Source organism: Lygodium microphyllum, chromosome 7 (assembly GCF_053477565.2).
Source record: "Lygodium microphyllum isolate KBCC chromosome 7, Lygodium_microphyllum_v1.1.10, whole genome shotgun sequence".
Taxonomy (NCBI): Eukaryota; Viridiplantae; Streptophyta; class Polypodiopsida; order Schizaeales; family Lygodiaceae; genus Lygodium; species Lygodium microphyllum.
In genome coordinates, this window is record NC_141141.1 from 6647707 (window position 1) to 6660720 (window position 13014).

At 39.2% G+C, this 13014-nt stretch overlaps 1 protein-coding gene across 1 annotated transcript; it reads left to right on the forward strand.

Annotated features, from left to right (window-relative positions):
• The first annotated feature begins 2986 nt into the window (after nucleotides 1-2986).
• Nucleotides 2987-6770, forward strand: LOC148033145 (glycosyltransferase family 92 protein RCOM_0530710-like). The gene is made up of 2 exons (XM_087680923.1): nucleotides 2987-4176; nucleotides 4708-6770. Exons 1-2 carry the CDS (start codon nucleotides 4044-4046, stop codon nucleotides 6414-6416), a joined length of 1842 nt encoding a protein of 613 aa, XP_087537049.1. The 5' UTR covers nucleotides 2987-4043; the 3' UTR covers nucleotides 6417-6770.
• Nucleotides 6771-13014: the final 6244 nt, after the last annotated feature.

Below are 13014 nucleotides of genomic sequence, written 5' to 3' on the forward strand. Positions count from 1 at the left end.
TCACACCATGTTCACATTGTGGAAGGTAATGAGAGATGGTCTTGATTTTTTTGTTTTTGTGTGGTATTGGAGCTTCCCAACTATGATATGGGACTTCCCAACTTGTGATTGGGTTGACAATAGATTTATTCTCACATCCATCTTCATGAGACATCATGTCAAATATTATTTGGCTCCTTGAGAAAGCAAAGGAAAAGAAAATTCTCATCTTTGGTTTTAATAATGTTTTGTGGAAGAAGGCATATAACATACAGATAAAGCCTCAAGTTCTAATCCACCTATCTTTATGTATTTATTACAACCACTCATTTTCAACATCAACTCCTTATGATCACAATGTATGCTAGCTAATTATCTAAGCTCTTTGACACATAATGTAGTAAAGCCAATGTAAAGACATCTCATGTATGTGGTAAATATGTAAGTATACAACCCATGATGAATCACAAACTAGCAACTATGAAAATTTTGCTACACCTCGCATGCACAACAAGATCTTTAGTGGTGGAACTCATGGCCCAATATTAATTGACAACCATGAAAGTTCTACTACAACTTGCACAAGTAACCACCACTATTATGGCGGTCACCAATGCCTTAATCAATAAGCTTAGAAATCCCTCTCTCTCTCTCTCTCTCTCTCTCTCTCTCTCTCTCTCTCTCTCTCTCTCTCTCTCAACCTAGTTCAAAACTTAGAATTGTGGGATATGCCTTAAGGGGTGTGTGTGTGTGTGCATGCGTGCGTGCACGCACATGTGTGCACGTGCATGTATATGAGTGTGTCTGTGCGTGTATGTGCACTCACAATTTTTCTTACAGTAGTGGGATCCTTGTTCGCTACCCAACTTAGCAATGTGTAGCTATTTATTAATCTAAGTGGTGTATGACGAGCGAGAATATAGAGGTAGAGATTTTATGTAGGAATATCTCAATCCGCCTTAAATTTTCCATAAACAATATAGTAGTTGATGGCATGTTGAATTAATTGAAGGTAAAATATCCACACATTTCAGGGATTTTAGGTTCTTCAAAGATTTCTATTGAACTTTTTCCCATCATTGTAGAGACTCCACTATTCAATGAGGTAATGGTGGCTTTTCATTTAAATGTCTCACATGTAGAGGTCTAAATTTCTCATGTGATGTCCTTCTTAATAAGTGCTCTATTGTTTCTCACTTTAACTTCAATGGCTTTGCCTCTTTTTGACCTTTACTCTTTAGTTCAATGCTTTTGGTAGTACTTCTCATTTTTGCATACCATAATGATAGGGTTACAATAAAATATTTGTGTGCATGTGTGTATCTATGTGTAATATATATGCTAAAACACACACACACACACACACACATGCGCACGCGCACGTGCACACACATGCACACACACACGCACACGCACACACACACACACACACACACACACACACACACACACACACACACACACACACACACACACACACACACACACACACACACACACACACACACACACACGCATGCACGTACGTATGGAGTTGTTGCCATTAATGATTTCTTGAAAACAATCTTTAGAGGTTTTTAAGAAAACCTAGAAATTGGTCCAAGGCACATGTATCAATTTCTTGTTTTTGTAGGAAACCATGACGTGGGGAGAGTGGTGTTCGAATAAGCCAACCATGACACTTTATTAAAGAGAGAGTGAGTGTGCTAAATTTGGCGAAGGAAGATAATTTTTCATTAGAAAAGTATAATGCTTTTTTCAAGGGATAGACATATTACTTAATTTGGGCAGAGCGAATTAGAGAAACTCTTTAGTTAATAGTATAATTGGTTACCAACGGTTGGTCATGTGAACACATATGCGAAATGAAAACTAGAAAGTTCTTAAAAACAAGTTTTTTTTTTTTGGTTTTCTACCTTACGGGAATAGCTTCACAATGTCTTCCTCTTCAAACATACTAGGTTCTTCAAAGGTTCATATTGAACTTTTTCCCATCATTGTAGGGACTCCACTATTCAATGAGGTAGTCATCGCTTTTCATTTAAATGTCTCACATGTAGAGGTCTAAATTTCTCATGCGATGTCCTTCTTAATAAGTGCTCTATTGTTTGCCACTTTAACTTCAATGACTTTGCCTCTTTTTGACTATTACTCTTTCGTTCATTGATTTTCTCTCTTTTTGGTAGTACTTCTCATTTTTGCATACCATAAGGATAGGGTTACAATAAAATATTTGTGTGCATGTGTGTATCTATATGTAATATATATGCTAAAACATATGTAAATATGTACGCACGCATGCACGCACGCACGCACGCACACACACACACACGCACACACACGTATGGAATTGCTGTCATTGATGATTTCTTGAAAACAGTCTTTAGAGGTTTTTAAGAAAACCTAGAAATTGGTCCAAGGCACATGTATCGATTTCCTGTTTTTGTAGGAAACCATGCAAAGGGTTAGCGACATGGGGAGAGTGGTGTGCGAATAAGAAAACCATGACACTTTATTGAAGATAGAGCAAGTGTGCTAAATTTGGCGAATGAAGATATATTTTCATCAGGAAAGTATATTGCTTTTTTAAAGGGATGGACATACTACCTAATTTGGGCAAAGCGAATTAGAGAAACTCTTTATTTAACAGTATAATTGGTTTCCAACGGTTGGTCATGTGAACGCATTTGCGAAATGAAAACTAGAAAGTTCTTAAATACAAGTTTATTTTTGTGGGTCTTCTACCTTACGGGAACAGCTTCACAATGTCTCTCTCTTGTAGGACTAGAACTATTCTTTTCTTTATCGCTAAATCTATTTCAAGATTTGTTGAGAGGATCCTTTTAAGGGTGGAATGTGGGGTCCCTTCATGGGCCAATGTTACATAACTTTGACAACCCTAAGGACTAAACTTTGCATCTTTCATGAGCCAAGTATAATATAATTTGGACCACCCCAAGGCCTAAAGCTTTGCATGTTTGAGAGGTGTCTCTCCTCTTCCATCCTGGTTTGTGTGACTAGTCACCAAGACTGTCACATGGGCTAGCTTTTGTGATGGCAAAACCTGTTTTAATTTCCACTTTAGAGTGTATCAGCATGTGGTGAGCAATTAAAGGGAGGCGTGTCTCAAAATGTAGAGAGAATCACATGGTCGAGTACAAAGACAGGCGTTCCCATAAATGTGTTGACACGAAGTCCAAAGAAGGCTCGATTCCGAGAGAGAGACAGAGAGGAGGGAATCGAGGGAGACCCAGTCACCCAAGAAAGGTCTAGCTTGATGAGAGAGACCCAAGAAAGGTTGATTAACTTGATTCCCTGAGAGAGAGAGACAGACAGACAAGCAGACACACAGAGTCCAGACAGGTCTGGACAGATAGACTCAGAGCGAGAGAGAGAGAGAGAGAGCGAGAGAGGCCAAGATTGGGTGGTGGTTGTAAATAATTTCTTTGCATGGGAATTCTCTCTCTCTCTCTCTCTCTCTCTCTCTCTCTCTCTCTCTCTCTGTGAGTCTGTCTGCCTGCCCTCCCACTTTTCAGTCTCTTCTGCAGTCCTTTTGGCATCCCATGATCCATCACCCGCCACCACCATCATCCCTCACATGCTTTAGTCTTAATCTTACCCTTAATCCCCTAGTTTACCCATCTAACCGCCCTTTCAGCCCCTCACCTAATCTCTCTTCCAGTTCGAGGCTTCGATTCACGCCAAATTCCACTCTCTCAATCCCTCTTTCAACACATTCATGCATGTAGGTCCATCACCATGCATGTCCCGTAGCCTGTCTCATTCTTTTCCTGTCAATATTCTAATGGCGAGCGCACGCCTGTGTTGAAGAAGAAGAGCCTACGCCGTTTGGGGCTATCTATACAGGAGGCTTCTGAAACTGTTGAAGAAACTGCGCCTGCATTTACCTCTCGTTATTGATCGCACCTCACTCGCGGGCCATGGCGGGCCTGCATCCATTTAGCATCCTCACCGGCGTCAGGAGATGTAACAGAGAGTCCGTCGGCTGAAAAGAATAAATAAAAAATTGCAAGCTTATATATGGTCTGATTTTGAAGCCTTCAATGAGAGAATGGGAGAGGGACCCTCCAGGTTCTTCAGTCAGATGGAGAGCCTTCCATAAAGTCGACCGGCGATGGATGCTGTTTGTCATCTCCGTGGGACTCTACCTCTTCTGGGACGCAGGCTATTCACAAGGTGTGTGTACCACAGGCACTGTCAGACAGACCATGTATAATTATGTAGTGCCAGATCATTTTTCTTTTGAGCTCTTGCTGGATGGGCACACAATTGCTCACTCAGGGGAGTGTGGATGGCCAGTTTGGGCATATGGATGATTTGTGCCAAATCGAGCATGTATGTTTCATGGTAGATGGAGTTTGTGTCAATGGCACTGTGTAAGCTTGTTTTGTGCTAGCTTTTGCACCAAGAAAATAGTATTCACTAGAAGTTTTAGACAAATTCCCACTAGAATTCCCACATAACGAATTACAAGGACATTATGAGCTTCTGCAAGACCGCCTTCCTTGCTAGGTGTGGTTGGGGGCGGGTTGGTGCCAGCCTCCTGCCACCAATCACACCTGGCTAGGTACGTGGTGCCTCCCAAGCATAAGCTCATGATGTTGAACATTATAGGAAAGAGCCCCTTTTCCCACATAGGAAAATGCCAAAAAACTTCTTGGGATTTTGTTGATCTCTGCTGAGATTGTTGACAGATATGTCTTTCAGGGTGCTACAAGGAAGGGAGTTGCAGTGGGAGATTGTCCAATCAGCTTTTTCATACATTTCCAAGGCAAGTCAAGCAAACTGTGCAGGAAAACAAGGTTATCATCCATGGAAACGGAGAATCTCTGTCACATGGTATAGCTACCCAAAATTTCGATGCTGGAAGAAAAGGCACCGAGAACAGACCCAGCGGAAATAGTGGAGAGCACCTTATTGACCTTCATACATTAGAAAATGTGGCTGTGGAAGCAGCGGTTTCATTTGAAGATAGTGTTTTGTTGATCCAGGGGCCTCTTGCTTGGAACATCACCACCACCTCTCCCCGTGGCAGTAGTCTTGAGAAGATGCGATGTTTATTTTCTGGAAGGGTTCAAACAGACTTGATTTCGGTCGACCATGGTTTCATCCATTGCAAGCATCCTCCAGCAAGTATTAGGAGAAATTTGAACCGATCCTATGTCACAGTTCTATTTGATGGCCAATCACAGACCTCCAATGCTGTCTATGGCAGCATCTCTTGGAAGAAAGTGGTCTATAGCTGGGTGACACTTGAAGGTCAAGGGGATGCTTTGCTCTTTGTAAAAGGTCTTTCCAATAGTAAGAGAAGCACAGTTCCAGAAGGTTTGGAATGCCAGTTTGGGGCCACTTTGAGGACCAAAGTGGTGAGCTTTTGCCAGGAAAATGTCCGGTGCAAACTTCCTCCACCTCACCGGCACCATGAAATTCTTGGGGATGTCATCACAGTAGCTTTGAACAGCGAAGTCTTTCCATCAGTTGCCCGGTTTTACCCTCTGAATTTTCCAAGGTCCAACAAAATCTTTGGCCTTGCAGGGGTGCAGTGGCAGTTGCCAGAAGCCCAGAAACCATATTATTTGTGTGCATGCACTCTAGTGTGGAATGTGGCCAAGTTTTTGCGGGAGTGGGTGATCTATCATAGCCATTTAGGAGTCGAAAAGTTCTTTTTGTACGACAACAACAGCGATGATGATTTGTTATCTGTTATCAAAAGCTTGCAATCTTACAATGTGAACAGACACCCATGGCCCTGGCTAAAGACACAGGAGGCAAGCTTCTCTGACTGTGCGGTAAGATCAGCACAAGAATGTTCTTGGGTGGCTTTTATTGATCTGGACGAGTTTATTTTCCCAAAGAGCTTTCTGCCTCCAAAGATGAATGTTACTTCAGAACCTCCACTTCATGCTATGATGAAACAGTATGATACGGAAAATATGGGCAAGCTTGGCCAGCTGAAAATCTCAAACTTCAATTTCGGACCATCAGGGCTAAGAACTCTGCCAACAAGTGGGCAAATGCTAAATTACGTATGTCGGATGAGTGCACCCAAAAGGGTCAAATCAATTGTTAGGGCTGTGGCTCTTGACATCTCACTTTGCAGCCGGGTGCATCATTTTGAGATCAAGCAAGAGTATGTGTCTTCTCGACCTTCACGCACAGATGTTATCATCCACCATTACAAGTATCAAGTTTGGGAGGATTTTAAGATGAAGTTTGTTCGAAGAGCTGCTACATTCGTCACAGATTGGAATCAGAAAAAGAATCTAGACAGTTTTGATAGGACTCCAGGACTAGGGACTGAAGCAGTTGAGCCCCCTGGTTGGGCTCATCAATTTTGTGAGATACGAGATACAGCTTTAAGAGACTATGTGCTGCATGCTGAGTTTCATGTGGGAGGTAAAATGCTTTGGGAATAAGGAGCTGATTCCCATTCAGGGGCATTTGTATCTTTCTAATAAGTATGCTACATGAGAATTCTGATGCAGAAATAATCGTTTTATGAAAGTGAGCATGACGATGGTGGGAATGAGGGAGAGAGTCTGGATCATGATAACAAGTAGTTCCGAAAAGAATATTTAAGCCTTCCAAGAATGCATCTGCAGATGCTTTCGTAACGGTGAGGGTAGTGAGTGAGCCAGTGAAGCCATGAAACGCTGGTCTCTTTGGAAGTTCATGCCTGAGTGCTCACATCCTCCAAGATGATGAGCTTTGGGTATTTGAGTCCTATCATTGTGAGTTACTCCAGTGATCTGTCTAGAAGTGCGAGGAAACTCAACACCCTCGCTTCCTCTCATAGACCGGCACTAGAGCTAGAAGGGATGAGTTATGTCAACCATTATGTTACTCAACAAAACCATGGTTGGTCGCATGAAATGGGCACCCACCAATAGCCAACTCCGAAATGTTTGAGGAAACTCATCCATCTTTGTAATTTATGGCTTTTCTCTCAAGAACTAACTCATTTGGGCTTGACTTGGTTTAAACCTACGTTAAAGCCCTTGTATATAACGATGATGTCTTTACCTGTCAAACTTTGCCTGATGACCACCTACTAGGCATTCCTTTGAGGCTATAGTGAACCTTCATTTGGTGATGTGCAAATTCATAGAGAGAGAGTGGCAAAAGCCAGGGTTTCTTACTCTTTTTTTGTTTCTGCTTGCTTTTGTGTGAGGAGTGTGACATACATGTGCGGTTATAATGTGAGGTGTCTAATAGTGCACACAATCTCTCTTTTAGCTATATTTTCAAGAGGCCATAGTAGAGAGCGCTTTATGTGAGTACAAATGCCAATGTGTTAATGTCAGAAGTGTAAGAGGGCTGAAGCTAGATAAAAGGTGGTTTTGAGTCTAGAGGGCAGTCCTTAAGCTCAATGGCTATCAAACATGATCCCCAAAAACCATGTGATTGCCAAGAGGGAAGGGACCATGTAGCTTGGGATTGAGATGCATACATCTTTATTGCCTTATGCCCAATGACACACCAATTGGGCTTTCAGGAGCCATCGATTCGTTCCCAAGTTATAGAGACGGCAAGCTAGAATCACACTTTTCTATATTTGATAAGCCTCAAAAGCTTGAAGAATTGGACAATTGTTCTTGCAAAGAGTTTTAAGAGTTCAATACCTTACTTGTGGATAGAGATGCCATACTAGAATAGCTCTTTGTTTTATAAACTTGAAATGCTTTTTTCTAATATTTGGAGGTAAAAAACGTACTGGTCTTTTAGATTGTAGGTTGTTCTTGTCCACTCTTCCTTTCTAGCATGCTATGTTTCATCAATGATATGAATTGAGCTTGGGATGAAAGGTTGAAGAAAACGTAGGATTAGATGCACATATCAGCAACATTAAACCTGTTGTTCACTAATGACGAAGAATTCAATGAAGCAAGCAAAAGGCTAAGCGTAAAGGAAACCAAGGGACAAATACTAGTGTACCAAGTCACCATAAATGAAGATGTGGAGAGTGTATCCTTACTAATGATACAGATGAAATTTGAGATGAAGGCTTCAAGAAAATATAGGATTAGATGCATATGTTAGTATTGTTAAGACCCTTAGTTTACAAATGAGGAAGAATTCAAGGAAGCAAGCAAAAGGCTAAGCATAAAGAACACCTGAGGGAATGAGTACTAATGTACCACGTCACCATGGATAAAGGTGTGGAGAGTGTATCCTTACTAATCTTGAGCACTCTCTAAGATGTGTCCAAGAAGATGCTATATGAAAGACCTAGATATAAGGTAAGTAAAAGTCCTTGAGTTCTTGTGAGAAAGGTTGGGAGAAAATGTACTCGTTAACCTCAATCCTCTAGAAGATGGCTTGAAAGCATGTGAGTGGAGCTCGATGGGGATGCATAAATTGAAATTTCAATACAATTGCACTCTCTTAACTAGCCTTGATTTAAAAAGAGTGGTGGCATGTGCAACTAATGTAGACTTGTCAGGTGGAACAAGTGACAAGATAGTCATGGAATAGACCTTATACTCTAACCTATGGAGACTATAGGGTTAAATGTCAAAATAGAGCGATTGAGCTGAGCTCTAACCAACCTAAACCTAGATTGGTTAGGACAAAACAACTTAACGTGTTGGACTCAACGCCCTTGTTGGATGTACATGCAAACAATGATTATCCTTATATGATGAACCATCTACTTGTGTATGAAGGATCGGCATTGATAGCAAAACAAAAGTGATGCCAAGATAGTGTGACCTTTTGGAGTTGGATAGTCTAATGCGTTCTACTAGTTTCCCACACCATGTAGAGAGAGGCTATACATTGAACTCAATATCCTTGTTGGATGTACAAGCAAACAATGATGGTCCCTACATGATGGGACCAACTACCAACTTGTTAAGGACTAGTGCTAATAGTAAAACGAGTTGTTTAGCACAATGGAGGATAACATTGAATTTAAGTATAAGAGAGAATAGGAGAATAAAAGAAAATATTTCTCTTTCACTAAATTGATACAATTAATGGGGGTTGAAGTCTTTGTCTACCTATGTGCTCCTGTAAGCATGCTCAATAGCTATGTTGTATTTGTATGCACAACATTCTCATAAAGAGGTTAACATGGTAGGTGAGAAAAAGGTGGATCCATAAATTGATACAATTGATGGTTAAAGTCTTTGTCCATCTATACACTCCTATAAGCATGCTTAATACCTATGTTGTATTTGTATGCACAACATCCTTATAAAAAAGTTAAGATGACACGTGAGAAAAATGTATAAAGTGGATGGTAGGTACATCCGTGAAGTGGGTGGTTGGAGGATTCATAAAGTGGAATGTGTTGAGATGGCAAGATCAATATGTGTGGACATTGATGATGGGCCATCTAGCTAAATGGGTTCGCATATCTATACTTAGTACATCGGTGGTCACTATGATCCTCACAAGGCCATTGTCTTATCACTTATTATATTTAGTTTGTTGCACCTATCTACAGTCGGCATAGTTATAGCGCCAATCGATTAGTATAGTTAGTTATACATCGTTTGACTTAGTAGGTTACTTTCCTTTATGTTGTATCTTATCTATACTTTGTGTACATTGTATTGTGTATGGAAGAAGAAGAAGAAACCAACAAGAAAACATTTTGGCATCCATCTCTCTTCTTGTGTTCTTGAATGAGCTTTCTCTTGTATGTATGGTGTGTGTTTAGCATAGTAGCTCAAGCAAGTCCCTTCACCATGCGATTCTTGACACGGTATTAGAGTGGTGCCGCTCAGAGAGGATATCTTTGAAGGCCAAAGTGAAGAAGAAGCAGCAAGGATTCGAGCAAGCAAGCAACGGGTTAGAAGCACTCACATTCTTCTACTCTTTCTCTTGGATAGTACCTATGGAGGCACTCAAAGTAGGACAAAGCGAAAATCTCAAATTGCTGTGAGATTTGGTGTGTGAGCAAAGTACTATATATTTTATATGTAGGCATTTTGGACTATCTAGCTGATTTTTTGGGCATTTGAAGTCGTTTCGGGCTTCGTTTAAGAGCCACAAGGTTGCGAATAGCAGTTTCAGGGTATACTGCGATTTCGGTTATGTCGATCGAAGTAGATGCACAGGTTGTAGATTTCAAATATGTAATTTTTTATGTGTTTTCCAAGAAGAAAACATAAGTTTTATCTACAAAGAAAGTTGCAGATTATATGTACTATTGAGCAATCAGAGAAAAAGGTTAATTAATGTATTGTGGTGCACTTATGAGAGGTTATAGAAAACTTGTTTTGTATCATTTTTTGTGATAATAACAGAGAACAATGAAAATCTCATTTTTGAGAAGTTGGACAAGAATAACTATGAGATGAGTAACCTTGTGATTGTAGATAAATTAAATGCATGGAAAGAATATAATGTAAAGGACAAAAATGTGATGTATTAGCTATTTGTAGTCATTGATAATACTATGCTGGGACATATCAAGAATGCAAGAACTTCATATGTGGCTTAGATAATTTTTGAGAACATGTTTTCAGTAAATACAAAGACACGAAAGATTCAACTCAAGCAATAGTTGAATACCTTGAAGAAAGAGAAAATGTGTTTTGAAGGTGAGGAGTATTGCAAATGTTTTAACAGCAAGTGATGCAATGCCTGATGATAATGATTTGGTTTCATCTACTTTGAGTGGCCTTAATAATGAGAATGCTTGAAAATCATTTATCACTTCTGTATATATATAGAAACCATTTTCAAAGTTTGATGAGTTGGTCTCTCTGATGATTGAAGAGATTAATATGTAGGGTAACTCATTTGAAAGAAATGGTGAATAGATCTAAGCATTCTACTCAAGTTTAGAAAGGGGACATGGTAGATCCTCTTCGAGAGATCATGGTATGAAATGTGCTAGTGATAACTAGCAAAACATGTTAAATCAATAATTCGTTGAAATACAGGTTTTAGGAGGCAATGAAAACTTTAGAGGCAGGGGGAGCTCTAGAAGAAGAGGTGGATGGCAAAACATAAGTTCTGAAAATTTTGATATTGTTTATCATTACTGTGAAAAAATAGGTCGTATTGCAGTCCATTGTTATGCTAAGAAGGATGATATCCGTAGTGGTAAATTACAACAAGGAAACTATACATCGTCTTTACGACAAAATGAAGATACAAAATGAGCATTTGTTTGTTATGTAGCATATGATGAATGTTGTTACAGAAAACGGAACATATGATGATGTATGGTATATTAATTTAGGTGCATATAATAATATGACCAATCATGCGGAATGGTTTGGAGAGATACATAACTTACAAAATCCAAGTTATATGTAGATAGATGATGATTCATGCCATCCAATTTCACACATTGAAAAGATTTCCTTGTCATTGCATGATGGCCAGACAAAGAGGCTCTTAGATGTGTTATTCACAAAGCATTTAGTGTTTGTTGGCCAAATGGTAGAGCAAGGGTTGGAGGTTCAATTTAATGTAAAATGTTATTTTATAGAAGATTTTGATTATCACTGTAAGTTAGTTGCAAAAGGAAGTAGAGTTGGCTGCATATTCACTTTAGATATTAGAATTCGTGCAATGAATATTGTTATGTATATTAAAGGAAAAGGAGTGGTTGTAGGCAATGAAGTATGGCATAAACATGTTGGATATACAAATGTGGAAAGGCTGAAATTAATACAATTCAACGGATTGATTATGATTGCTTGCTTTTAGAGTTTCAGAATTTCATAAAGTATGTAAAGCATGCCAACTTGGTAAGCATGCAAGACAACCCTTTTTACATGACAAAGATGTGAGTAAAAATATACTTGATGTTGTACATTCAGATGCTTAGAGGCCTACACAGAATATATCTCTTGGTGGTGGTAGTAAATATTTTGTTATGTTCATTGATGATTGTTTAAGAAAGCTTTAGATATATTTCATGAATAAAAAAAATAGTATATTTAAGCACTTCAAATCTTTCAAGTCTACTATTGAAACAAAAACAGGCTTGAAATTTGAGTGCTCGAGGAGGGAGAGAGTACCTCTCTAATGAGTTTACTAGCTTCTTGAGATCTCATAGGATAAAGAGACAGTTTACTTGCATGTATACTCTACAATAAAATGGGATTGCAAAAAGAGAAAATATGCATATTGTAGAAGTTACATGGGCATTGATGGATTGAAAAGAATATGCCAAAACATTTTTAGCCTAGAGCTATTTATATTGTTATTTATATTATGAACAAAACTCCCACAACTACAGTTCATGGGATGATCTCTGAAGAACACTTTATAGGCAAGAAGCCTGACGTGTCGCACTTTAAAGTGTTTGGTTATATTACATATGTTCATGTGCCAGATGAGTTGCGAAAGAAGCTTGATTCAAAGGCTGAAAAATGTATTTTTATTGGATACTATTTAGAACAGAAAGGGTATTGTTGTTACAACCTTGTTACAGGTGAGTTTAGAGTGAGCAGGGATGCTATTTTTTATGAGATGAGCAGTTGGTATGCATCTAATAATGGTGCATTGGATAATCATGATGATCGTGATAGTTATGTACAGAATGAAAAGCAAGAATTACGGAGCCTTAATAGACCAAAAACATCACCAGGGTACTATATCTACAGTTAATCGGAGTAGCCTTCCATTTTCATAGGGTACTATATCTACAGTTAATCGGAGTAGCCTTCCATTTTCATATGGATCTATAAGTGTTGCAGGTAAAGTCAAAGCGAAGAAGTGTTAGACGGTACTGATATATCTACTAGTAGTCATTTGGGGTTTGATTGAGATTCCAGTGGTTCAAAGATTTTGGATGATGAGCTTGGTATTCCTTTAGTTAGGACACTAGATATACAGAGAGCATATACTAATGTAAAGGCTTCACTGAGTGCTCTAGTGGTATGTAGGTCTAGTAGGGTTAGATACCCTGTTAAAAGATTTAGTTTTGAAGGTTATGCATCTTACCATTATGCTTATATGGTAAAGGTAGTTGAGGATATTAAGCCCACTTGTTTTGAGGATGTTGTTGGCTATGCTCATTGGGATGTCGCAATGGATGAGAAG

Coding starts and splice junctions, on each gene's coding strand:
- LOC148033145 (XM_087680923.1), top strand. CDS start 4,044: ATGAGAGAATGGGAGAGGGACCCTCCAGGTTCTTCAGTCAGATGGAGA. Junction 4,177..4,707: donor GGACGCAGGCTATTCACAAG/GTGTGTGTACCA, acceptor TATGTCTTTCAG/GGTGCTACAAGGAAGGGAGT.